At 45.7% G+C, this 24,629-nt stretch overlaps 1 protein-coding gene across 1 annotated transcript in view; it reads right to left on the reverse strand.

Annotated features, from left to right (window-relative positions):
• Nucleotides 1-258: 258 nt before the first annotated feature.
• The window catches only part of SLC7A5 (solute carrier family 7 member 5), a 37,431-nt gene continuing 13,060 nt past the window's right edge, over nt 259-24,629 (reverse strand). Inside the window, exons 2-10 of the mRNA XM_062586862.1 lie at nt 23,078-23,203; nt 9,934-10,039; nt 8,913-8,957; nt 7,393-7,516; nt 6,199-6,302; nt 5,327-5,423; nt 4,811-4,960; nt 3,303-3,480; nt 259-1,389 (exon numbers count right to left, since the gene is read on the reverse strand). Coding sequence (XP_062442846.1) covers nt 1,334-1,389; nt 3,303-3,480; nt 4,811-4,960; nt 5,327-5,423; nt 6,199-6,302; nt 7,393-7,516; nt 8,913-8,957; nt 9,934-10,039; nt 23,078-23,203 — 986 coding nt within the window. The 3' untranslated portion in view covers nt 259-1,333. The remainder of the gene's footprint in view (nt 1,390-3,302; nt 3,481-4,810; nt 4,961-5,326; nt 5,424-6,198; nt 6,303-7,392; nt 7,517-8,912; nt 8,958-9,933; nt 10,040-23,077; nt 23,204-24,629) is intronic.

Genomic DNA, 24,629 nt, shown 5'->3' on the forward strand with positions numbered 1-24,629 from the left:
ACACAGCAGAGCAACAGCAAAGCGAGGCTCTGGCCATCCAGGGGTATCTGCCACTGTCTGCCACCCCCAGACCTGGTTGGTCCCATCTCCCCTGCATCTTCCAGAAAAAGCACAGCATAATGAAGGGGATGGTGACAGTCAGGTCACAGACAGACCCCAGAGGATGAGCAAGGACAATCCCAGCCACACTTCCCAGCCACACTTCCTCTTTATGACTGATTTAGGAGTGATCATCAATCACACAGAGGACTACGAGCAGGGCCACTTGGAGAGCAACACAGTGCCCAACCAACCGATGTTGGATGGCAGCCAGTCTACAAAAAAAAAAAAAAAATATGGAATGAGCAATGCTACTTGCAATTCCCTGGGTTTACTAGGTGGAGCTCCACTCTTAGGCCTGTACCTGATGCTTGTGCTAATTCACAGAGGTGTGAGGGGGGCCTTCTGGTGAAGAGCAACCCAGGAGAACCAGCCTGGATGGCAGCTCAGTAACTGGGAGATGGCATGGACCTAAGAGCTAAATGCTAGGCAGCTGAGGGGGGCCCAGAGTGCTATTTTCAGGAACAGAATGAAAGTCAAATGTGGCCCCCCACACCCTTTCTGCAGCACTGCAACACTAATTCTGCTCTGCCGTGTCTCACATAAATCACTGTGAGTGGCACTTCATACAAGCATTCAGCATGTATTTTTGTATGAGTGTGTGTGTGTGTGTGTGTGTGCATGCCACACAAGCGGACATCAGCCAAAGCCCTTTACCAATCTTTGCTTTTCACACACCTCTCTTGGCCAGCTAGGTCAAATGGGTCCAGCTCAAGAGCGCCTTGCAGCTGTGTTACGGTGTGCAGTCCAAGCTCCTGATGGCGGCCTGTTCATTTAGCTGACAATACTAAAACTGTGACTGTAAGCAGTTCCGCGACAGCCCTGAGGATATGCAGCTCATTGCTAACTGTAGCTTTATAAAATGAGTAAGCCTACACAGAACTAGGTACAGTCCTCAACATCATGCACACACAGGCTGATGGGACTCCCCGCTGCCAGACACACTGGACCCCTTTGAAGTTGCCAGCAGGCAAGAAAGTTCCCCATCCTGGCCCACATTTGTACTAAGAACTTTTCATCACGGGATTGCTCATCTGCCAGGCTAAAAGGTGGTGACGGGGAAGCTGGAGGAGGCAAGGCAGAGCAGGTGGTATGGCATCAGACGTGAAGCAGCTCTGACGGGGTGCTCCAGCGCCTAGGTTTCGTTTACGAGGGATCAGATGCATTTTCTTCTTATGTCGTCTTAAAATAATATTGTGCGTTTCCTCAAGCTGAATGTCTCTGCTCTTCCTGCTTATGATTCTTGTGGAACCACTTCCATCAGTTTCTGGCACAGGACAGTTGTGGAGACTACACAGGAGGAAGCAAAGCACAGGTCAGAGAGCCCGCGAGGGCTCACGTACGACCTGATCTTGGTTCATGATGTTCTGCCTCAAGGGGGCTCACCCATTTGCCTTCCCACTTAGGTTTTCAGTGAGATTAGTCCAAATACAATTTAAGACTCAACTAGACTGCAGGCTGCTCTCTGTTCATGCCATAACTTCTGCACGTAACACCAAAGGCTTTGCCCCTGCATCAAGGGTGCTGAGCCCTCAGAGGGGCTCCCAGTACTTGACACCAGGCTCTGATTGCACAGGAATACAGCAAGTTCAGGCACCAGAACTGCAGGCAGCCAAAATCAAGTCATCCACAACAGCAGGAATGGGCATATAAAAATATAAGCTGACATTTTTACTTCTAATTTTGAAAACCCAAGATGTACATGCACACAGCCTCTTTAAAGATTCAAGCAACCAGGATGAAGTCAGCTCAGCATGCTGAACACAAGGCAAGTCCACTGCCTTGAAGCCACAGACAGGATGGCATGTGCACAGAACAGATGAAGAGCAAAAGCAGCATTTCGGTTGCAGTTGTGCACTGGAGAGGTGATAAACTAGAGTATCTTTATTTTTCCACCCATTAGTTCTGGTGGCTGGTATCCAAACACACTTGTGCTCTCTGCTACTTCATGTGCGCTTGGAGATCACAAGATAGCCTTGCTATCTTGACAGATAAAATAGTGATTCTAAATACACACAAGCAAACTCAGATTAGTGGATGTGATCAAATTATCTGCAACATAGGAATATATGCATCAGTTTAAAGATTGTATGTTTGTAACTAGGCATTTGGAGGATTCTCATCCTGTGTTCCCAGATTTTTTTCTATATTCTCCTTAAAAGCCCTTGGTGGTACGACAAAATTAATATGCTAATTTGCCACCCAGGCACTGCAAAAAAAAGGCTTTTCCAGGAACTGAGCCTAATAACACAAAATAAAAAAGTGGGGGGAGAGGGGGCACAGAGAGAGGGGGCACGTGCATGCACAAGGGTGGAAGAAAAGGAATAGCAAATGCTGAGTGCTGTTAAAAGGCTTTTTCTTCCTCATACAAAGTACCCAGCTACGGCTGGGCATTTCTACTTGTCTAGTTTTCTAGGTCAGCCTGTTGTATGAGAGCTGGGAGACAGATGGTAGAGTTTAGTTACTTGGGCAACATAGATTGACTTTCTTGATTCAGTTGCTCAGACAGAGAGATTATATGGTGCCAAGAACAGCCCTTCCAGCCCTTCGAAACTTACTGTGGTGTAATCTCAGCTGTTTGAAAACCTTATACAAAGATACCTTAAAATAAGCCTCCTAAGAGAAAACATCCAGGGGATTTTCTCTTCTCTCTGCTGTGCTGTCAAATTTTGATGCCAACTAGAGCTTTGACTGGATCAGAAATGTTATCACTGGCAAAGTGATGGATTGGGACTAATTCTGAATTTACAGCAGTCAAATTTAGGCCAACTGTGCTCAGACTGTTATGCTGTTACTTCATTTCCCTTCATACCCACTGGAAGGGTATTCTCTGCTGACAAAGACTTGACCCTGTGCTTTTACAAGAGGCAGAAGAAAGGCAGCAGTGTGCTCAGGGAATTATGCTCCACTGCACAATATCTTGTTTGCCAAGAGGAAAAAAAAATGTTAATTAGCCCAAGCTTTGTAATTATTGGAAGTCAGGGAGTATGTTGGGTGCTGGGCAGATACCGTAATCACCAGGTTAAAACTTGTTACTATTTAGGAAAAAAAAAAAAAAAGAGTGATCAGAGCCAAGATGTTAGAAGCCTCCACTGCACAAGCAAGAGCCAGAGCTGCTAGCTGCAGCACGCTCACCAGGAAACATGGCTATTCTTGGAGCAAAAGCCAAGGCTGCAGCCTTACGCTTCACTGGTAATACTTACAGATGCCTTGGAGAATCCACTTGGGCTTGTTTTGCCACCAGACCCCAAAGAAGTAAACGGGGATCCCACTGAAGATGATTGCAAAACCAATTGCACATTCCTTTGGTGTCATCCAGAAGGAAACAGCGATGAGAAACAAGCAGGCCAGGATGAAGAAAATGGGCAGGCAGATGTTCACCTGAAAAAGGACCCAAAGAGCAGGTGAGAAGTTATATCAGGGATCAAGAAAACAGGGCTAGGTGACTCTCCAGTGCCGCTGATTTAGCTGCACAGCCCAGGAGGAAAGCAGTTCAGGATCCACGGTGGACCCTTTGTGGATGGTGTTCCTGCATGCCACAGTGCTCTGAACAAGGGGACCATGAGCTTGAATTGCTATAGGGCGGTTATCAATCTAGACACCGCTGTTCAGCAGTCCTTGAGAAACTGGGAGTAGGCTAATATGCACATTTCAAAATGGCTAAACGAAGCATAGAGATGAGGCTTGCTAAGACAGTACGAGCGTTCTCAGCACCTACAGTGTCCGGCACCCAGTTCCACACTCAAATGATTCCTTACAAAAAAGCATTCGTACCAATATCATTAAATACAGCAGCAACCTTGGCACGAGACATAGCATCGTCACTGTAATTTCTCAGGGGACTCAGCTACGCTGCTTTCAGCATGGCACCTGCTGAGAGCACTCTTGCTTTCTTTTAAAAAACAGATGAAACACCCTGTGAAGAGTTACTTTGGGAAGGTGCTACTGGATGTCTGTAAGTTCATTTCTCTCTGGTTGACTGTTGCCTGGCAGAGACCTGAGTTCACTCAGGGGATGAGAGAGAAGCATGCCTCTAGGGAAGGCAGACATGCTTGTGGCTGACAAGATCTTGGCCTCCTCCCAGATGGGGCACGGTACTGCCAAGCTGGCCAAGGACAAACAGAACAAAGTATTCATCTCTGCAGAACTTTCAGGTTTGGATTTGTCTGATTAAAAAAAAAAAAAAGAAAGAAAAAGTGAATTCCAGGATGCTACACAGTGTTTGACCAAGACTCTGAATTGTTCAAACTCTATGAATTGTTCCAGGGAACACGGTAGCCACTGAGAGCTTCCCACTGGGTGACCCTATCAGAACACGCTGCATCTCTGATACACACAGCTTCCTTCATGTGAGCATCCTGCAGCCATGGCAGCTCTTCCCCTCCTTGGTGGCGAGAGTGCTGATTTGCATTCAGCAGATGTCTATGCAGCACACTCCAACAACATTTCCTCTGCCTGCCTGCTACACTCTTGGGATCTGAGTCCTTCTTTCATGCAGTAAAAGCAGCCATACCTCCTGCTCTTCCTATGGTGTTGAAAAAGTGCTTTGCCAGAGAGGGATCAGTGTTTTGTCTCCCTAGTCTGAAGACGCTGATCTCTTGTACAGCTCAAAACTGCTATTTTCAAGCTGGCAGAGCTGTCCCTCTGACCACAAATGAAAAGGGCCTACGCAGGCAGGACTCTCCACACAGTAACCACAGACTGTTCTCACCTTGATGGGCCTTTCCAGCTCTGGCTTCTTGTAACGCAGCCACATCATGCCAATGATGGCCAGAGCCACGCACAGCCAGTTGAAGAAGCTGAAGAAGTTGATGACTGAGAAAATGTTGTTGGAGAAGGCATAGAGCAGGGTCATGACACACTGTAGCCAGAAACAGAAGCCGTTACCAAAGGGAGAAGTAGACAAAATCACATATATTGCTATACCAAACAAATATGTTAGATGAACTATCTGCCAAGAATGGAAACAAGTTGATTAATGGAAACAAGTTGATTAATTTTTACCTATTTAACCTATTTTCAGTTGGTGCCAGCAGTGATTCCAAAATGGAATGTGGAATATAAAAATATAATGAGAAGGGTCTATTCTCCCCCGCAGCTGCAAGCAGAAATGGCTGTTCAGAGATAGGGCCCAAGCAGTCCTTCTCCAGCCACTCGGATGGGCTCCTACTTCCACGCTTTCCTCCATGCCAGCTCAGTGCTCAGCATCACAGAGCCAGGTGCTTACCGTAAAGATGAGGGATGGCACTGGAGTCAGAAGCCTAGGGTGAATCATAGACAGGATTGACGGTAGGTGTCCTTCTCGGGATCCCACGAAGAACAGCCTGAGGCGAGGGAGACAGAGTGGTTACCCCCTATGTCAACCCTCAGCCTAAGGCTAGGTTTGTCTTCAACACATAGCAAGTGGGGACAGCCCCTGATCAGCCTAGACAGTGCTGAGCCAGCAAGATGCCCACGCCTATACAAGTTTTACACATTAGCAGTGCAATCGCACAATGCCAACTGTGGCCCCTTTTGCTATTCACTCGTGCGAGAGTGGGGGCTCACCAGGATCACTCCCCAATGATGGGTTCTGTGCACGTCCACACTGGAAAGTCCCTGTCTTGGAAGGGAGGCAGGAGAGGAATGCAAAAAAGGAAATGTTTATATCCTCCTTTCCAGAGAAAACAATTAAGTGACTTTACTAAGATAACCAGGAAACGGGTGTCAGAGATGAAACCTCCCGCATGCCAGTCCTGTCCCATCCCTTCTCCCCTTTCTGGAGGAATTCTCAGCCCTGAAGTTTCATAAGCTGCTGGTTTTCATTAAATCTACTTTCTCAGGCAACACCACCGAGTTCCAAGTCTGTGCTTGGTTATGTCCTAATAACTTCAACGGGACTTTGCCCGAGGAACAGAAAAGTAAGACCACTGCAAGAGATTCCTTTTGAACTGGATATGGTTTTAAAGCATTTAAAAAATTATTCTCATTCCCCACGTGGCCTCCAGACCTTTTAGACTTTGGGCCTACCCACAGCCACTCTTTGGAGGCTAGTTCTAGACAAAGAGGCATTAAGCGCTGCTTGTAAACAAAACCTGCAAAACTTAGCAAGAAACCTACCGGGAAGAAGTGAAGAGAGATCCATTAACAGATCCAAAGCACGATAAGCCAACAAACACAGGTATGATCCAGGACATGACACCGAGGTGATAGTTCCCAAAGTCCTAAATAAGGGGCAACAAGAAAGATATTTCACACTTAAATACACCCAGCTGCCTACAAGACCTAAAATTTGTAGCAGTTTGATCATTAACATGGTTTAGTACCTTAAGCTTTTAAAGTGTTTTCCACATTGCCATTTCCTGTTTCACCTTCCTGAAAAAGTGTTTTGTGGAATTGCACAAAATCAGCAGAAGGCCTTTCCCTCAGAGTCAGGACACAACATTTACTAGACCAGCTATTCCAGAAGTTCAAGGCTAAACTGAAACTGCATGGAGATTCAGACTTTTGGCTATTGCCGATTGTATGCAGGAGCTGATTCAGGACGCTGGGACACAGCTCTTCACAAACGCAGTGAGCTGGTGCTGCAGCTTTACACTGCAAACTGACCCTGACCTGCTTCACTGCAGCTGAATATTGAAATCATTACGCTGATTTTAACAGACTTGCAAAGAAACACAACGAGAGTAACCACAGGCTGGTATGTCCAATAGCTCAGCCTTGTATACTTTGAGCAGGAGTTCACTACGAACTCAAAGGAGAGAGTGCTGTTACCTGAACGGCCCAGACCAATCTATTCTGGCCTGGGAGAGTCCCCTCAAGCACTGAACAATCCTGGTCACACTCAGTTTAGAAGATCATGCAATGCTGCTCACTTCTGAAGAAATCAAAATTTCTGACTGCGATGGCATTTTAATAAATAGAAATATTTTTCTCTCTTAATTAGAACAAGGAACACATAGAGGGAGCACAGCCGAGTTCAATATTGACTGAATGACCTTTTCCCATAAATACCATGCTCTGGTAACTGATGATAAGTCATGTGGCCAGCAGCACCTTCGGGTATTTATGAATTAAGAGCAGCACTAACTGCTCGCCCTCCTTTGCTCTTCTCTGTGATAAACCCCATGTGGTATCATGCTGTCCTTCCCTGCTCCCGTCACAGTTGCTCTTTATCTCCTGTCAAATATGAGCTGTTTTATAAGCAGCCATGGTCAGCATGGAACAAACTAGGAGATGTATGTAGAGATTAGAAGTCTAATTTAACCAGCCTTGGAAAACAGATGAGGCACGTCAGAAATGCACCTATCTTACCACAGCCACAGCTTCGGACGTCAGCATCTGCTCCGTCGACAGGGTTGTGAAGTAAGCCAAGTTTGTCAACACATAAACCAAAGTGACTACAGGTAGTGAGATGATGATAGCCAGAGGCAGGTTTCTAGGAAGAAAATATAAATTGTAATGAGCTCTGCAGTTCAGAGAAGAGAGTTGTCAATGCCAGGGAATGTTATAGAAGAAGGTTGCTGCTGCTGCAGCCCTTCTGGATTCACTTAAATTTGTCATGAGCCATTCTGCTTTTCTTTGGCTCCTCAGCAAATCCCGTTTCTCAGCCACACTCTGCTTCTCTAGAAGAAGAGAAGAAAATGCTCACATAGAAATAGCCTGGAGGCTGACAGATGCAGAGAGGACTGTGGCAGATGGCACTTCTTGTGTGGAAGGGCTCTGGCTGTCTGGGCAATCAGTAAACCAAGTTCACTGCAAAAGTAATTAAAAGCAAGTCCCCACGCCTCTTGCTAGTTGGTGAATTTAGCACATGCATGCTCTTCTGGACAGAGAAGAAGCATTTATACTGGTGGCTTTCTTGTGGGAGATGGAAAGGTCAGGGATTTAGTGGGCTGTTTTTAGGCTCTAACTCTGTGCAGCTGACTGGACTGATGAAACCTAAGGAAAACTAACTCAGACACAGCCTAAGTGGGTCTGCAAAGATGGGGTCGTGTGGATACAAATCTGCCTTTCCCAACAGTCTAACTTAATTCATGAACAGTAATTGAAAGAGGAAACCCTGCTTGATGCCACATAATTGTGGAGCTCAAAGCCACAGGAGGTGAGCATTAAATACCATGTCGGCATTCAGAAGGCAAGAAAATAATTGCAAACTGCAAAAACTTTCATAACTCTGTCAAGGAAAGAGCGTATCAAATCTCATGCTTCCCCGCAAGCACTAATCACTGCTAAGGTCAGCCAGGCTCTTGCACAACTGATCCTGGAGCCCATATTGAGAGAAGGCCGCACCTTCCCTACAAGCAAAAACAAATTGTCATCGATGTCCTGCTTTGGTGTGGCCAACTCTCATCTCACCAGGTCTCCTGCATAACTCTGAAAGGCACAGGCAGTGCAGAAAGCGGCCTAATGCTTGATGGAACAGAAAGAGCACACGGCAAATAGACATACGCTCAAATATTTCTGGGAGTTTACACAAGACTGTAATAAATCCATAAAGTGCCTCTTCCTTGCCTGTAATTCAGACAGGTGCCAGGCCAAGGAAATAAGACTTTCCAGTATCACTGATAACGTTAACAGTGCAGGAAGGCAATGTAAACAACAGCCCTCCTCATACAGATGTTGCTATTAACCCTCCCCCTATTCTAAGGAAGAACAATGCTGTTATCTGTCAAGTCTTTGGTAGTGATAACTGAAGATACTCTTCCCTTTCCCTAGGGGACTTTGGCTTCCGAGTTGATTAGCAACATCTATTAAACATGCAAGGCAGCCACAAGGGAGGGATGTCCCAAGATCTTTCCTCCTAGGCAAGTCATCACAGGACACACACGTACCTGTAAGGATTTATCATCTCTTCTGTGACAAAATTCAAGTAATTCCTGTAATTTAAAAAGGACAGGGGTTAATGCTGGTTATGTCACTCAATAAATTAAGCCCTTAATTTACCTGTGTGCAATGGGATTTTAGGAGGGGCAGAGAGACTGAATCCTGCTGCAAAACTTAGGGTGGCGGATCCATAGCTCAGGACCTATAGTACAAAACCTGCAAAAGCCTGAGCCCTGGATGTTGTTGGGGATCTAGCACACCATGCTGTCAGCCAGCTTCTTTACAACAGGAGGAGTGACTGCAGGCTAAGCAGCAGGCTCACTAGTGGCAGAACCATCCTTTGGGCAGTGATGGTGGCTGTTTTCACTGCAGCTTCCTTCAGTGTGCAAGCATTCGAAAGGACTGATCAAAAAAGCTCTCCAGAAGTTTGTTTGGTGGTGTGCGTGAGAGATGTGCACAACTACTAGTCACAGGCACAGAGCTGAAAGTCTCTACCAGCAAATTGCTTTGAACTTCACCAAACAGAAGTGACAGTGAGTTGATACAACCATGTCTAGATGAACCAGTGTAGGAACAGACTGGGATCCTGCCCCAAAAAGTGGTCCAGAGCTTGTGAAGGACTTTCTTCTGCATGGAGCTGTTAGCCACAGCAGCCTCTCTACTTTGGAACACCTAATGAATCTGTTAGTCTGTAACGCATCTCTCCCCTGTTAGACAAATTCCTCCTGGTGTTTTCTATTAATATCACCTCAGAGGTGCACCAAGAAGCCCATTACCTGCCTACTGGCATTCCTAAATCCTGTGATTGCTAGCAGTTCTTTCTGCTTCCTTGTCATGGTTGGAAACAGGGTGCGAAGTATGACTATTATAAACATTACTAAGCAAAACCAAAGCATCTGCATCACCACCCTCGTAGCAAGAAAGAGCTGGTCCTGGACCAGGCTCTTCCTGCAGACAAACACAAACTAGAGACAGAAGGAATGAACTACAATATTTGGCACTGAAAAAGTAAAGAAGGCTGCATCTTACCATCCTCCATAGGCAAAGAGACCACTGTACAAGGCCAACACGATGCTCCCCACATCGACTTTTGTGCCTTCAAAGGAATGTTCAGGAGTCAGGTTTGTCACATCGCCTGCAGAGAACAGAAACAAGAAAGGAACAATTCTAGAACCAGGCAAACTGAACTTTGCAGGGCTATGAAAGACAAGAGAGAAACCTCGAGGCAGAAGCTGCTCTGAGGACAATTATCATGCTGACGCATTGCTGGTTGCGTTAGAGAGCATGTGCACCTCTTTCTGTTGAGTTGCCTCCTCCAGTTTTATAGTGCTTGATTCCTCTGGAGTAGTGCATCAAATAATCAGGCTCAAACATACTTGTCTCAAGCCACTGGCCATTACAGAGTGCTCAGATTTTCTCACACTGCAATGTGCTGTTGCTGAGGTAATCTCCCAGGCACCTCCCTGTGAAGAAAACAGTCTGGGGTCCTTCTAGCTGGAAGATGCTAAGCAAAAAGATATTGTCACATTGTCTTCTCAACTGAAAGCTGCTTTTATTTGATAAAAAAACAGGATTTCCTCTAGTTACACCAGCAACCTGATAAAGCAGAGGGTTTATGGCAGTCTCTTTGATTCTGGGAAGTTAGCTTCTTTAGGGCTTGAATATCAAAAGTTCCTGTTATTTATCTACTTTTGAAACAGAAAGCCATAAATAGAGGGTTCAATTGAACATTTGGTAAGAACTCTCCCAGAGCAGCTAAAGGTTTATTTATTTTGCTCTGCTGCTGTTTTGTTCCCTGCCTTTTGATCTGGAGCCTACCTCTAGGCCCAGGACAGGGAAGCACCCTCCCCGGGTGAGAGCAGAGCTCCCCTTTGTGAGGAAGGAAGTGGAGCAAGGCAGGAGTCGGTACTGCAGGTTAGCAGCTAGCATCCCAGGAGCCCTGCTGCTGCCCATGTGATTCCTCTTATGGCACAGATCTTCACTAATCGCAAAAGCAACCTTATCACATGGCAGTCAGCAGTGCCTGCAGCTTAACCCTTCACCTCCCGAAACAACGTACCCAGGACTTGGCTCTGGGAGAAGAAAAGGAATACTAACAGTACAAGGGGTTTTTCCTCTGAACTGCCTCTCCTCCCATCTTGTGCTGGAAGATTTCACTCCCCCACCAAGCACCAGGTTTGCAGAGGCCTGGTAACAAATCTAGACACACAGACCTTTTCACTCCTAGCACTCGTGTTTCTATCGGTGGGGAAAGAGTGGGCTCAGAGGGCTTGCTGGGGAGGGAACGGCAGCAGCTGAACTGAGAGGAGACTAAAGAAATGCAGGTGGAGTGTAAAGGCGAAGTAACAAACCGGCCTTGAGTTGCGGTGCTTATCTCCCCACAAGGCAAAGTGGAGGAGGAATATCTGTATTTTCCAGGTAGTCCACAAAGGTGACACTAACACAGCATGCAAAATGCTCTCTGCTCACAGAGCTGCCCAGGAAAGCAGCCTCCCTCTGCCACCTTCTCTGCCCCCATTTGCTATCCTGTTTGCAGGGGGATGCTGTTGGTGTGAGTTGAAGAAGAGCTGATGCCACAGTAGCAGCACATAAACAGGGCAATCAGGTCTGGGAAACCCAGTCCCAGCTACATCCACCAGTTGCCTAGTTGCCCAGATCCCACTACAGATTGCAATTTTCCTGGTCTTAGGCTGCTTTGTCCCTGTCTCCCAACACCTTCTCATAGGAGGAAGGTCTCTTCTGAATTAATCTCAGAACGTGCTGGTTGTATTTAATGCCCCTTCTGCCGGGAAATCTCTTTAGCAAAATGCAGCAACCATTTTTAAAAACTGAGGTTAACACACATACAGGAGAGTATAATAGGGAAGCCAGCCCCTTCTTCTGGAAATGGGGAAGCTGAGACAGCAAACTGGTTGAAAGGTTACAAAACAGGGTCTAGCTGCCAATGCTTGAATGAAGTAAGGTACTGAAAGGGAAGAGCTGTGTGGAAACACAAAGCAAGTGATACAATGGTGTGAGTTTAACTGTCATTCCTGGCTATTAGGCTCAGTCACATAATCTTAATTTGGCATTAATGCCCTGGCTTGGCTCTGAACAATAAGGCTGAGCTGAAGGAGAGGGTGCCCAGTATCATGTTCTGCTTGATCCTCTAGTCTAAGCTTTCATTAGTTTATTTTCTGCCTTTCTCAAATAATTACCAGTCTAGTTCTTTCCAGATCTTTTCTTACGGGGAAAAAAGATACAGTTTTTGTTAACAGTAACTGTAATTAGCTGCTACTGGAACCACACGCAAAAGGACTAGGGGAGCACGTGTCTCCCTCTCTCTCTATGGGAGCGTCATTGAAGCAAAGGAAGAAAACCCAATGTCAGACTTGTGGGTGCACAGTGGGTGGAGGGGTGGCAGATGGATAGGTGGGCCACAGTTAATTATTCTCACACACCTTTTCCTTGCACTGCCACAGCACGCATCTAACACATCTCCTTGAAGCACCAGCACTGAAATGCAGCTACTGGCAGAGAAGTGGCAAGCAGCCAAGACAGGAGATGACTGGCTCTCCCAAACTGCTTTCAGGCTAGAGGTAAGTCTCACATGGACGCCTGCATGATCCACAATACATCTGCTTTCATTCCTCTCTACTTCTTTCTTTTGTCCCTCTGACCACGTCATGATTGCCAGTCCTCTAGCCAGGAAGGAAAGAGTTCTCCTTCTCAACTCTTGAGAAGCTGACACCTCATTGTCCTCTCCCTGCCTCACCTGGCAAGTGGCATAGCTCTCCAAAAACTAGCAGCAAGTTGCTAAACTTCATGTCTCTATTATCCCATGGTCACATGAGGATTGCAACATATCATAACATGATTAAACAACTAGAGGAGCTGAGATCTCTCTCTTCCCAGGGACAAGCTTGTCTTCTTGAATGTCCATGTGCTACCCCTTTGCCACAAGTTTTCTTCCTTTCACACCTCATTGCTTCCTGGTTGCATGACAGAATCTGGGCTCCTCAACAAGCACTATCTGAGGATTGCCTCTCAGCAGAGCAGTCATCCTCTCTTGCCATCACAGCAACAAGGCTCTGTCCTACCCTGCCAACCAGTGGATCACCAGAGAGAATAAGCTGTGCTCACCACTAATGTCTTTACAGACATAACTGGCATCATATTAGACATCCTGGGGGCAATAAAGCCAAACTCCAGCGACTGAGGATATGCCACATGTTGTCCCGACAAGGGCTAAGCTGTAAAACCAGTGGGTGAGCTCTGACTATATCTAACTTGTTTTGATCTTGCCAAGAGCCCCACACAGAGATAATCAGACAGAGATTCAAGCAGTTACTAGAAAAATTCTTGGAAATCCATCAAACTTATTGCCTCTGGTGCAGAAGACCTCAAGGTGCACGAGAGGCTGAGAAAGTGTACCAGGAGGCACTGCAACGTTTGCCTTGTTCTTACATCCTTCCAGAGGCTCATTATTGGCCACAGCTGGAGACCAGGAACACTAGACTAAATGTTCTTCCTCTAATATTTATTACTTACTTTATTTACTTATTAGGGCTTGCTGTTCCAAATGGAGAGGTATGAAATTCTGTTCCTGACACACACACTACTTCTTACTCTTTCAAGCCTGAGCTTACAATTCAAACCTCCAGACAGACTCTGGATCAAATGAACAGTTACAGACTTGCAGGTGAGACTGCCAAGCATGGCCTCTGCTGCTCCCACAGAGCAAGAGGCTCCCCCGCAAGCCTGTCCGGGCCCAGGGCTTGCTGCAGGCCAAGATGTGCTCCACTTGTGCTCCTCTCCATTCCTCCCCTGCTCATGCTCCCTGTTAGGAGCGGGGGCCGCCGCAGACAGTGGCAGCTGCTCTCTGGGCAATGCCCTGCCCATGCCTGGCACCCTGATGATCTGGAGCCTGGTTTGAGCTGGCTGTTCAGCTGCACTCTGCTCTACAATTAACCAAATTAAAGTAACAAGCTGTGACATAAACCCTATTTGCTGATCTTGCCAGCTGCCAAGACTCTGGTAATTGCTCCAGCAAGCAATGGGTCACCTGGGGCCTTTCTGCAGGAGGGACCTATTTCAGTCCATGCGCTGCATGTTCAGACCCTTTCTTTGAAAATGCTCATTTGCTCCCCAGTCATGTCCATTCCGGTTTTAATAGCACAGCAATCTTCTACTGCAGTAAGTGGTTAAACATAATTAAATTCTTTTAGCTTGCCTAAACACTGAGGAGAGGGAACACAGCCACCTAGAGAACTCAGCAAGAGAGGAAGAGGCCATTCAGTGTGTTTCACTCATGGACAAAACTGAGCCAAAGAGAAATACGTTGCATATATGAAAAACTCCAAAGAAGAAGATCCCCTCAGCTGTCGAGACATTTCCTGAGAAAAGTAATGGGAGTTCAGCTGACTGAGTCATAAAACTGGACAGTGAGAAAAACAGGGGCCAGGGTTTGGGCAGCATTTCTACAACAACTCGTAGCCCCCCCAAGAAACATCCCCTTGGTAGCCACTAATGGTTGCTCCCGTCCAGCTGCTACTATTAGCCTAATCACTGTGCTACTGCCATGTGCCCAGCTTTGCACTATGCAGGCTTGAACAGCAGCTCTTAAACTTGGTTCCCTAGCAGACGAGTTTATGAGTCTCTGCTCATGATCTGATAGCCACCACCAGAAACCTTGGCCCAGCAGAAAGAGCATCCAACAAGGAGCCACAGCTCCTGGGTTACGCTCCTGATTCTCACTACTAGCTGTTGACAAGTTATGAGATTTCCCTGCCTTTCAACTATTTCCTCCTGTTTTATGGAAAAATGCCTCTTTCCTCTCCATGCTGGGAAGCTTTGTAGATACCATTCACAAAGAGCTATTATCTCTGCTGCAGGCTGAAGCCAAGGGTCTGGGTTGCCAGATTCACGCCCCCACAAATGCATTATTACCTCTATTCCAGAGCTCAAAGCATCCAAGGAGCCCAGAGGCTGGGAAAGTCAGCTCCCATTGAAGCCACCCCTCTTCTTCCTGCTCATAAGCTAACAGGAGCGAGAGAAAACACTCACCACTCACCTTCCTAATGTGGCATCTGACTTTGATCTCAGTAGGAATATGGCCACATCCGCTAGCTTCAGACAAAAATCTTCCTGAGAAATTGCTGAAAGCCAGGAAGCTCAAGGAATCATGCTTCGCAACTCCTCCTTTTGCTGTAGTCCACCAGAGCTCTCGGGACAAAATACTTGGGACAAACAGCATTTTGTGACCTTTTCCACCTCTCTCTGCATCCTGCTATCACCAAAAAATCTTAACTTCCCACCTAGGCAAACACTTCCCCATTTTCACCAACTCTGTGCCTGCCAGCATAGCATTTGCTGATAAAAAAAATACAGAAGCAGTCACAGAAGTCCTGGCGTGAGCCATGGAGCGAGGCCGCTCTGTGGGCGGCCAGGTGCACAGCCCAGAGCACGCCGTGCCCTGTCCCGGAGCCACGACACGCAGGGCAGTGCAGGGACCCAGGATGAACAGAGTCACTTTGATCCTTAGCACAGGAAGGAAAGGCCGTTTCCTCCATGCCTCCTGTCTGTTCTTATTAGGGCAGATTAACAGCAAGGTGCTAACCCTAAACAAACCACCCAGCGGGTTTTCTGCCACTTCCCGTAAGTTTGATTTATCTTGGCTTCTCTGCACATGTTCAGTCCATGTTCTGATCGAGAATGATGAACAAAAAAAGACCAGTCTTTAGAGAGAGTGAACACAGGCTGACCAGCAGCGATCAGCTGGACTTGTAACAGAGCCACAAACATTTGGAGAAGGCAGAGACATCTGCCTGTCACCCGAACTGCTATCGAAGAGCATTAGTTTTAGTCCCATTCCAGCTGGAACTTGTGGAAAAGAATCCATATACAATGCAAGCACAAGCACACAAATACACACACAGAGCTACCAACAGCACTGAGGCACCCTTGGCATGAACCACTGCTTCTGCTGCAGAGACAGAGAGAGGAGGCATAGAGAGAGATGCAAAGAACCAAAGAGCAAATACCGAAGCAGGAGCTGCACTCTGGTTAAACGTGTCTGCATCTCTGACTCAGCTGCATTTGGGAAAATGAGAAGCCAACCCAGAGCCTCTCCTGCCACCTGCCTTAGAACACACTCAACTCACAGCAGTAGTGATCAGGGATCGCTGTGACCCCTCCAAGATGCCCTCTTCAGTCTCAGATGCAAGACACCTACTTTGATCCAGCTAAGATTTGGCATTTCAATTCAGGATACCAAAGCAAACAGCGTGCTGCATCCACATCTCCTCAGATGATGCAGCTTTTCAGATGGCAAAGCACATTTCCACCCTGAAGAGTTAATATAGCCACTAACCTTCACAAACAATATAGCTCATGTCAGCATTAAAGGCGTCACAGGCACCCTTCCAGAGTGTACATACGTAGCCATTCAAACTCACAGTGATCGTGGCAAGAAGTGCAGGTCACTAACTGCTTCTGTATTATGATATTTGGTTGTTATTAAATGCATTTTATTTGGTTTTGGACAGGCAATTTCACACATGTAAAATCCAAAAGCCCCAGCAGGCTGAACTCTATTCTTGAATCTGTAATTGCCAAAACATTTCTGGGCAGAATGGGCAAGAAAAACATTGGCTGAGCAAAAATGAACCCCTGTTCACTTCCAATCAGAACATGCAACCCACATAGCACACTAACCTGCCATGCCCACCTACCCTCAGCAATTGCGTTCATCTTTGGCCGGAGATGAAATCAATGGTTAGAGAGCAACAAGCCCATAAAACATAATTGCTTTGCATCAACCCTCCAGCATAAGATGCCTGATTAATCTACAGCATGCTTGATGTGATTTAGAGGTGCAGAATGCTGGCCACTTTCCCAGCTTCCTTGTTCTCTCTCTCCTTCAGCACAGCCCTCCACTTTTCATCTGCACCGTTAACCAGAGGGTGAGTAGGGTAAATGCAGCAGCTTTCCTTCAAAGCTTAGTGCTGGTAAAAGACTTTATAGAGGAATTTCTGGATGCCAATGTAACAAGGAACAGTATGGGCAGCTGCAGGGTACACATTTCCTACAATCTTTTTTTGCATGAGCCTTGGCCCCAACTTGCAGGGACACACTGAAAAGCTTGAGGGCTGTTTACTATTCATAGGCCTTGCCTCATCTCTGCCAAAGAGGATCTACAGCGAGAGTTAGTCATGAGTTAGCTGGTGAAGGGTAGTTTGGTCTCCGAACTCATTCCAGATGTCTCCAGCTGTGCCATTAGCAGACTCCCACATCCCAGGTTGTGTCCTAGAACCAGTCCCCAAAGGGACATGGTCCTTCCTGGCACAGCCACGGGTACAGCAGCTTCCCCATTGCATGTGACATGCACAAAGGCATCACTGACTGCTCCATCTCTCCTTATTTTTACAGAGCAGGTCATACCTGACGTGTCACGAAATGGCAAAAACCACTTTAAATCCCCCTAAACATTGAGCTGATGAGCACGTTTGTTCTCCGGTTTACCCTACGGACACAGGAGATTATGAGAGCAGGTCAAAGGGAAGCCTGCAGCAGGTTCCTGCAGCTGCGCTAGCTGCTTATTCCCCTCCGAATGCTGGGCACGATTAAGCGCAGGTTCAAACACAAGTGAAGGCAGACAGTGACAACACTTGCTCTCTGCTGGCATCTGTGTGCAGTTGTGCTTTGAAACCAAGAGCCTGATTTTAAATACCAGCCATGAATTTCAATGAATTTAACATTTTCCTGTCATTTCAGCAGGGCCCCTCCAGAGCAAACCTGCCCACTACACTCTTAGGACTATATTCACTCCTTTGCTCTTTGCAGAGTTTTCCACTCAGCCGCTAGGTCTCATCGCAGATTTGGCTCTAGGGGTTTTTCTAGTCCATTCGACTGATGCTGCTAGTAGCAGCAGAGAGGAGAATCTGGGAGGAAAGGAAGAACAAATAAACTTTTCCTTCCTCAAATGTTCTTAATGGCAGGATTTGTCATAAAAAAAAAGTGGGAAAATAAGTTTGGCTAGAGAATTACCAAAATAACCCTCGCTCAGAGAAACAGATCAAAAGGCTATTTGCTAGCAAAAGGCAAAAATATTCAATAAATGAAGGTTATACACATATGCGCAGGCACATACACATAGCCAAGGTGTTGCCTCATACCCGGAATACTTGGACGGTGTTTTTATTAGGCTTCATAGACATGCTATGCGCACCTTAATATCTGAAGGTTTAGATCTTAAAATTCTGCATTTTTAGACAACACCCCACATTAAATTTAGAATTTGCCAGCCACGAGTACACTTCTAAATACCCTTTTACAAAGGGGAAACAATATGGGGGAGAGGGGGGGGAAGGAGGGAGGATGAGAGAAATGTGCCACTGCTGCATTATGTAGTACACATCTATTTAAAGGAAAAACTTTCACGAAAAACAAGATTCCCTGCCTAGACTAAACTCTCCACGGCACACGTCTGGAGTTAAAGCTTCCTCCTCCTTTGTCCTCAGTTCACCTCGCACTCGTTCAGCAGATGCAGCTCTCTGCTGGTTGCTGATAAGCACAATGAAGGGAGCTAAAGAGAGAGCAACGCTGACTGTTACCATCCTAGCAGGCGCTTGAGGCACCACAGACGAGAGATTTAAGATCAGAAATCAGGCATTAAGGGAGAGAAGGGAAGATAACTTCAATAAAAATAATTCAATAAAATGAGTGTTAAATTCTATTTCCCTAAGTCCCTGCCGCGCAAATGTTTTACAAAGAACTTGGCTGAGGAATCACAGCGAGGTCTGTAGTGCACCTCTGCAGCCCTCCACTGACCGACAGCAGCCAGAACTGGCACCTCACTGTTTGTATCGCCAAGGTTAGATAAATGTTGAAGAAACCATACAGCATCAACAACAAAAAAGCTGGAATGCTGGAATATTCTTTTGATTAAAAGATGTTTTTAAAACAGTTGTTGACCTCAAAACTTTCACCGAATTTCCCCCCATGTAAAAAGTATCACCATGTTCTTAAAGACCAGCATTTTTTTTAAATCATTTCATTCCTAGCTTACTTTTTAAGGCATTGTGCCAGTGATTTGGGTATGAACACAATAGCCATGGAGCTAACCACAGACCTCTCAGCTCAGGTCCTCTGAAAAGCTGGAGTTGGTGGAGAACCGCCCTTAGATCTGCATGATGCTCAGTCCAAGCTGGCTGCATGACCTGTCCCAGACATGCTGACTTCCAGCCAGCTGCGTTAATCACTGTGTGTTACTGTTGGCCAGTCCACTAGGTAATAACATGGCCAAAAAATACCTAGAGATGGCTGGAAAAGAAGGCAGTTTCTAAGAGCTGATAGAGCAGTAGAACCAAAGAGCAGTCTAGTTTTCAGTAAGTGGAGCGAAAACATGCTGATCCCATCTATGCTAGAAGTTACCTGCAGAATTTCAGTATTACGGACTTGTCCGTCATACAGTGGGGGGTAAAACTGTATGGATTTACGCATTAATATACTAAGTCCAGGACACTGAACTTTTACAGCATCTCTTACAACAGCACAACTCTAGCCACATGAAGGTTTTTAAACTGTAACTTTTCTATTAGTGAAACAATTGTACCCAAGTGGAACAGATAAACTGGGTCAATTTTCAAGTAGCTGAAAGGCTGTCTAAGTAGAAAAGCAAATTCTACCCTCCTTCTGAAGCTGCATGAGAAAAGTGATGTGAAACAGCTGTCCACAGAAAGATCACAAGGAAATGCTGTTTGCTGTGTGGTAGTATTGCCACATATTTCTCTGTCTTAAGATGTTACTGTTTTTCTGAAAAATAATAAAAATGCTCAGTATGCAGAATAAAAAGAAGAAAAGCTGAAGGGGTGGAGGTCAACACAGAGAAAGGACATAATTCTGCAAAGTCTCAGAAGTTTCCTCATTTGAGCAAGAAACTGTGGTATTGCTCCTCTACTCTGTTTATGGATACTGTAAATATAAACCAGCAATGGGGAGTAACCACTAAAGTTAACCAGCACTGTTCAGACACTGTCCAGAGCGTCATGGGAACACACAACCCCTTCGCCTCCGAAATTTCAGTATCAGCCAAATCGCCACAGAAGCGTTATCAGCCTGGTGTGTATTTTCCTCCAGCAATAGTTGCCAGCTAAGGACCGAACTTACTGAGCTGGTAGCGCTTGGCGTTCTCTTGGTCCGAAGAGCTCTATGACTGGTGTAAAAGAAAACAAGGACGCACAGAAGAGCACGACACGCTGTGGCTGCGGGACTCAGGATCATCCACGTACTCTGAGGTTAAACAGGCTTTTGGAAAAGTTACCCACTTTAAAAGACTAGGCCTATAGTATTTTGCCTGGCAGATGTCCAACAACCGTGTACTGCACTAACACCGCCGTGCAACCTGAGAGAGTCACAGGAACGAAGGCTTCCAAGCGCACCTCGTCTGCCACCCCGCTCCAAGGCGGGTTCGACTGTACTTAAATCATTCCTAAGAGACGTTGATCTAATCTGTTCTCAGAAACCTCCAACGAGAGTTTCACAACTTCCCTGGACAATTTATTCAAGCCCTGTTTTACAGTTAAAAGCGTTTTTTTAATGGCTACTGTGAATCTCCTGTGCCTCTGAACTAGCACCCATTACTTCTTGTGCCATGAGCATGGAGAACAGGACAGTTCTTTCCTCTTTGCAGTATGCTTTAAGTGATGTTGGTTTGCTTCCCCAGAAGAAAAAAAAAAAAAAAAAGGTATGTATCCCTGCTACAGTGGGACATCGAGTTACTTGGCATGATTTAAAGAAAAGTTCACAAATTTGCAAAAGACCTGTGGAGATGTGGAAGCTAAGGAAGCGCATATGAAAGGAGCTTGCAAGTTCTTAAAGACTTACCAGAAAGCTTGCAACTTCCATAAGGCGATTAATAAAAATCTGTGTTAGAGCATGAGCAGAATTCTAGCCAGCCTGTTGTTAAATACAAACTCAGACAAGCAGTGTGCGACTTGGGACAACTTCTAAATGTGGGCTGCACGAAAGCATCCTCTGTAAATCCTTAGGCTCCCACTCTGAGCCAGCTTCCTTTATGCTGGGTGTTGCATGCACACAGGGGAAGAGGTCTCTACCCTCAGCTGTTATGGTCTGTTGCTTTTCATCTTGTTACTTTTCACTTTGAAGCAGCCAGGTAGTTTAGCAAGATAGTGAAAAAACGAGCTATACTGTAAAATACACTGAGCTATACAGCAAGATGCATACAAGTCACTGTAGCTCATCTGTGACCTTTTGAGACCTACCAAAAACTGTAAACTGCAGCAAGTTTCACAGTGCCTCCACCCAAAAGATGTTCACAGAGGGAAACAGCTGCAAGTACACTATGGCACTGGTAGAGACCAACTTTTCTGTCAGAGAATAAGTGGTGCAAACCATCTGCTCAGCCCTGGCCTGTCATCACGTACGGCTGTGCACTTCACAGGCAACGTTACAGGTCAGCCGAGGGCACGAGAGAGTGGCATCCAGGACATCTTTGCTAGAGGGACCTGCACAAAAGACTCCATTCATATGTTGGCAGAAATACTGCTGGCTGCCAAGAGACTACACATTGTGATATGGGGAAGACAGAAAGGCAGAAGATGACAAGTCTCCAGGAGATAAAAGGCTGCTGAGACAAAAGAGTATAGTATTTTTTGAGAGGAGGAGACAGAGGGGTGGTTTCCACACACTGAAATCTATTGGTTACAGATAAGAGTCAATGGACTGAACCAGTGTTTCTACCTGACAGACCAGGGCAGAAAGTGATTCACCCTCAACAAAAGAGCCAAAGAAAAGTACAGTGAGAGGAAAGGTGAATCTGAAGATGTAAACAAAAAAGGATTGTAAATAAAGATTTCATGCAGTTTAAGTTAATTATTATATTTCAGACATTTACTACTAAAATGATAAAAATTAACAAAGATTAACAAATCAACAAAGATTAATTCTTTCCTTATCCTAGTTCTTCTAAGAGCAAAAAAAAAAAAAAAAAAAAAAAAAAAAAAGTTCAACTAAGCAGTCTGGGGAGGTGTATTTTATGGTAAGCCTTGAACAATGTTCCTGTATAGTGTAGGCACTGAGCTGGAAGAAAATAAAGCCTCTGATAAAGCAAGAAATTCTGCAAAGACAGCAGTAGCTCTCAAAGCTCGGGAAGGAATTAAAAAGACCCATGAACACACACACACACATACTCACACATCTGCCAGTACAGAGATGGGAGGAACTATCTATAGACTTTTATCCACATTTAACAAGCAGGCCCTGTACTGTTGCCTGAGAAAAGTTTGTTTCCACAAAACTCACACAAAAAAAAGCAGACAGCAAAGCTTATCTGTGCAGATTAGTCAGTCAGCTGGGTTTGGAACAAAATTATCTCCCTAAGTATGAGAGTATTTTAAGCGAGCGTGAAGAAAACAAGCAAAACAATCCAGAAGATTTGCTTTTATCTTCCGATTTTTATCTACTCTTTTGGATTTCAGTTTGGAGATATCAGTGCCCGTTTCAGCCGTGAGTCTTAATATCATGATATCACTACTCATCTTGTGGTGAGAGCACAGGTTTCTGTAGCTTTGCCAGACCCAGGAGTTTCAGCCTTTCCCTGGCAGGACCTTTTCTTGTGTGAGCCTATGGACTAGATGAGAATATTTCATACCTGAAGTAGGAAGGGGGAAAACGTGCAGGCATAGTCTGTGAAAGAATGAATGTTAAGGGGTGGAGGGGCAGGGGGATTTTGCTGATGCAGATAGTTCTCTGCTAGCAAATTGGCCGTGATCAGCAGCCAGATGCAGAAAGGACTTCTGAGGGCCACAGCACCAAAATTTTCAATTAGCGTTGACTCTGCAGCCTTGCAGGCTAGAAGTGAGAGACCACACAACAACTGAATGAAACAGAAAAGAGTTTGGGTGGTACAAGCTGCATCCCAGTAGCATGAAATCCAGCATAACTTCAATGAGGTATATACAAAATGTGGTACTTCAAACAAACACATGCCCTCTCCTCTTCACAAAGTATGTGCTGAGAATATCACCCAAGCATACAACAGAACAAAAGACGCTTGGAACACGTTTTTACTAGCTTTGAAATGCTTGGGTTAGGACTTCAGGGTTTTATCCCTAATTCCCTCATCCCACTCTAACTGCATACCAGCTTCAACAGAAAAAGGAATCGTACTCACCCTTTGCAAGCTGAACGAAGCCAAGAATGATGATCAGTGCCAGCGCCAGCAGTTTTGCTGCAGCAAAGGCATCCTGAACACGAGTAGCAGCTTTCACACTGTAACAGTTCACTGCTGTGAGTAGCACTGAAAGAAGCGGACAAGAAAAGTCACATCAGTTTTCAATGAAATCTTTAAAATGCAAAACAAATTGTGACAACTGTCATTTGCTTTTTGCTAAAATTTAAACAAAGCATCTCTTTAAAAAATGTCACGAAGTTAACAGTTGCAACCTTATGCAGCAGTTTTAGGAGCTCCCTTCTAATGATTTGGCAGATAAGTCTGAGACCATTCAATACTGCATTAGCCATAACTGGCCTCCAACCATGGAGAAATGCATACCGACTGTTTTCACCTTGTAGATCAGAACCCTCTGTTTCTGTTCAAAGATTTGTTGTATTTGGGGTAACAAATTAAGTTTTGAGCTGTGCTGTCCAGGAATTAAAACATACACATTTCAAAAGCAATGCTCTGCAGCTAGACAGTATGCTATTCTGTCTTCTGTTTTTACAGCAGGTGGTTCGAATGGTGCATACACGCTTTGGGACAAGGAATTGCCCCTTTGCATGGAGAAAGTTTCTGAGGGCATAAAAATAAAAGCAATTACTGCAACTATTGGCATAGAAGTACTCAGCTGCATCCCCTGCTAAGTCAGTGCAATTAAGGCTGCTGTCAGGGCAGATTAAGTGAAAACACCATAGAAATGTCAGGACAACTTCCAGAACTAATATATTGCTATTTGTATAACAATAGCACCTGAGAGGCTATCAAGGCCACATTGTGCTGCTTGCTGCATAAACAAAGGAAAAGATAGCCTTGTCCTGACTTACCAGTACGCTACGAGACAAATAAAGCCCGCAGGTCACAGCAGAGACGGGAAGAGAACCCGGATCTAATGAAATTCTCATCCTGTGCTTGACCCCCTTGATCAGTGGTGCCAGGAGAAGTCATGCAGACTTCCACAGATGAACACGGGCCACACTGCAGCCTTCCCGTGGCCAGGGGACGGGACAGCCGCACAGAGCGGGCCGGCCGAATGGCTCAGCTCTGCTGCGGCTGGCCCGCAGCCCGCACGTTGATTTGCGCTTCAGCTTGTGCTTGACCACACTGCCTCCACGCGCAGGTACGCAGCATTTTGCCTCCATGAAATCTCCCATTACCAGGTTGCTCTGCGATTAATGCAATTAATGAAACCTCATTTCCTACCGCTTTTTGCCCTACGTCCCCACAACCCTCCTCCGCAGCAGCAGCTCCCCACACTATTTGGCATGGTGCTCCCACCAGGCAACAAACAGCATTAACAAGGGCTTGTCTAAACCCACAAAGCTGCTGACCGTGTGGTGAGCTGTCCTCAAACGCAGATCTTCACCTGCAATAATGTAGGTTTCCCTTACACCCAGTGCTACTCACAAAACTCTTAAAAAAGTAATCCCTTTGGGGACTTGTGCTCTTCTTTCAAATCTGGTTCAAAACCAAGTCCAAAAGCCGAGTAAGGAGAGCGCATGTCAGAGAG

Source organism: Rhea pennata, chromosome 13 (assembly GCF_028389875.1).
Source record: "Rhea pennata isolate bPtePen1 chromosome 13, bPtePen1.pri, whole genome shotgun sequence".
Taxonomy (NCBI): Eukaryota; Metazoa; Chordata; class Aves; order Rheiformes; family Rheidae; genus Rhea; species Rhea pennata.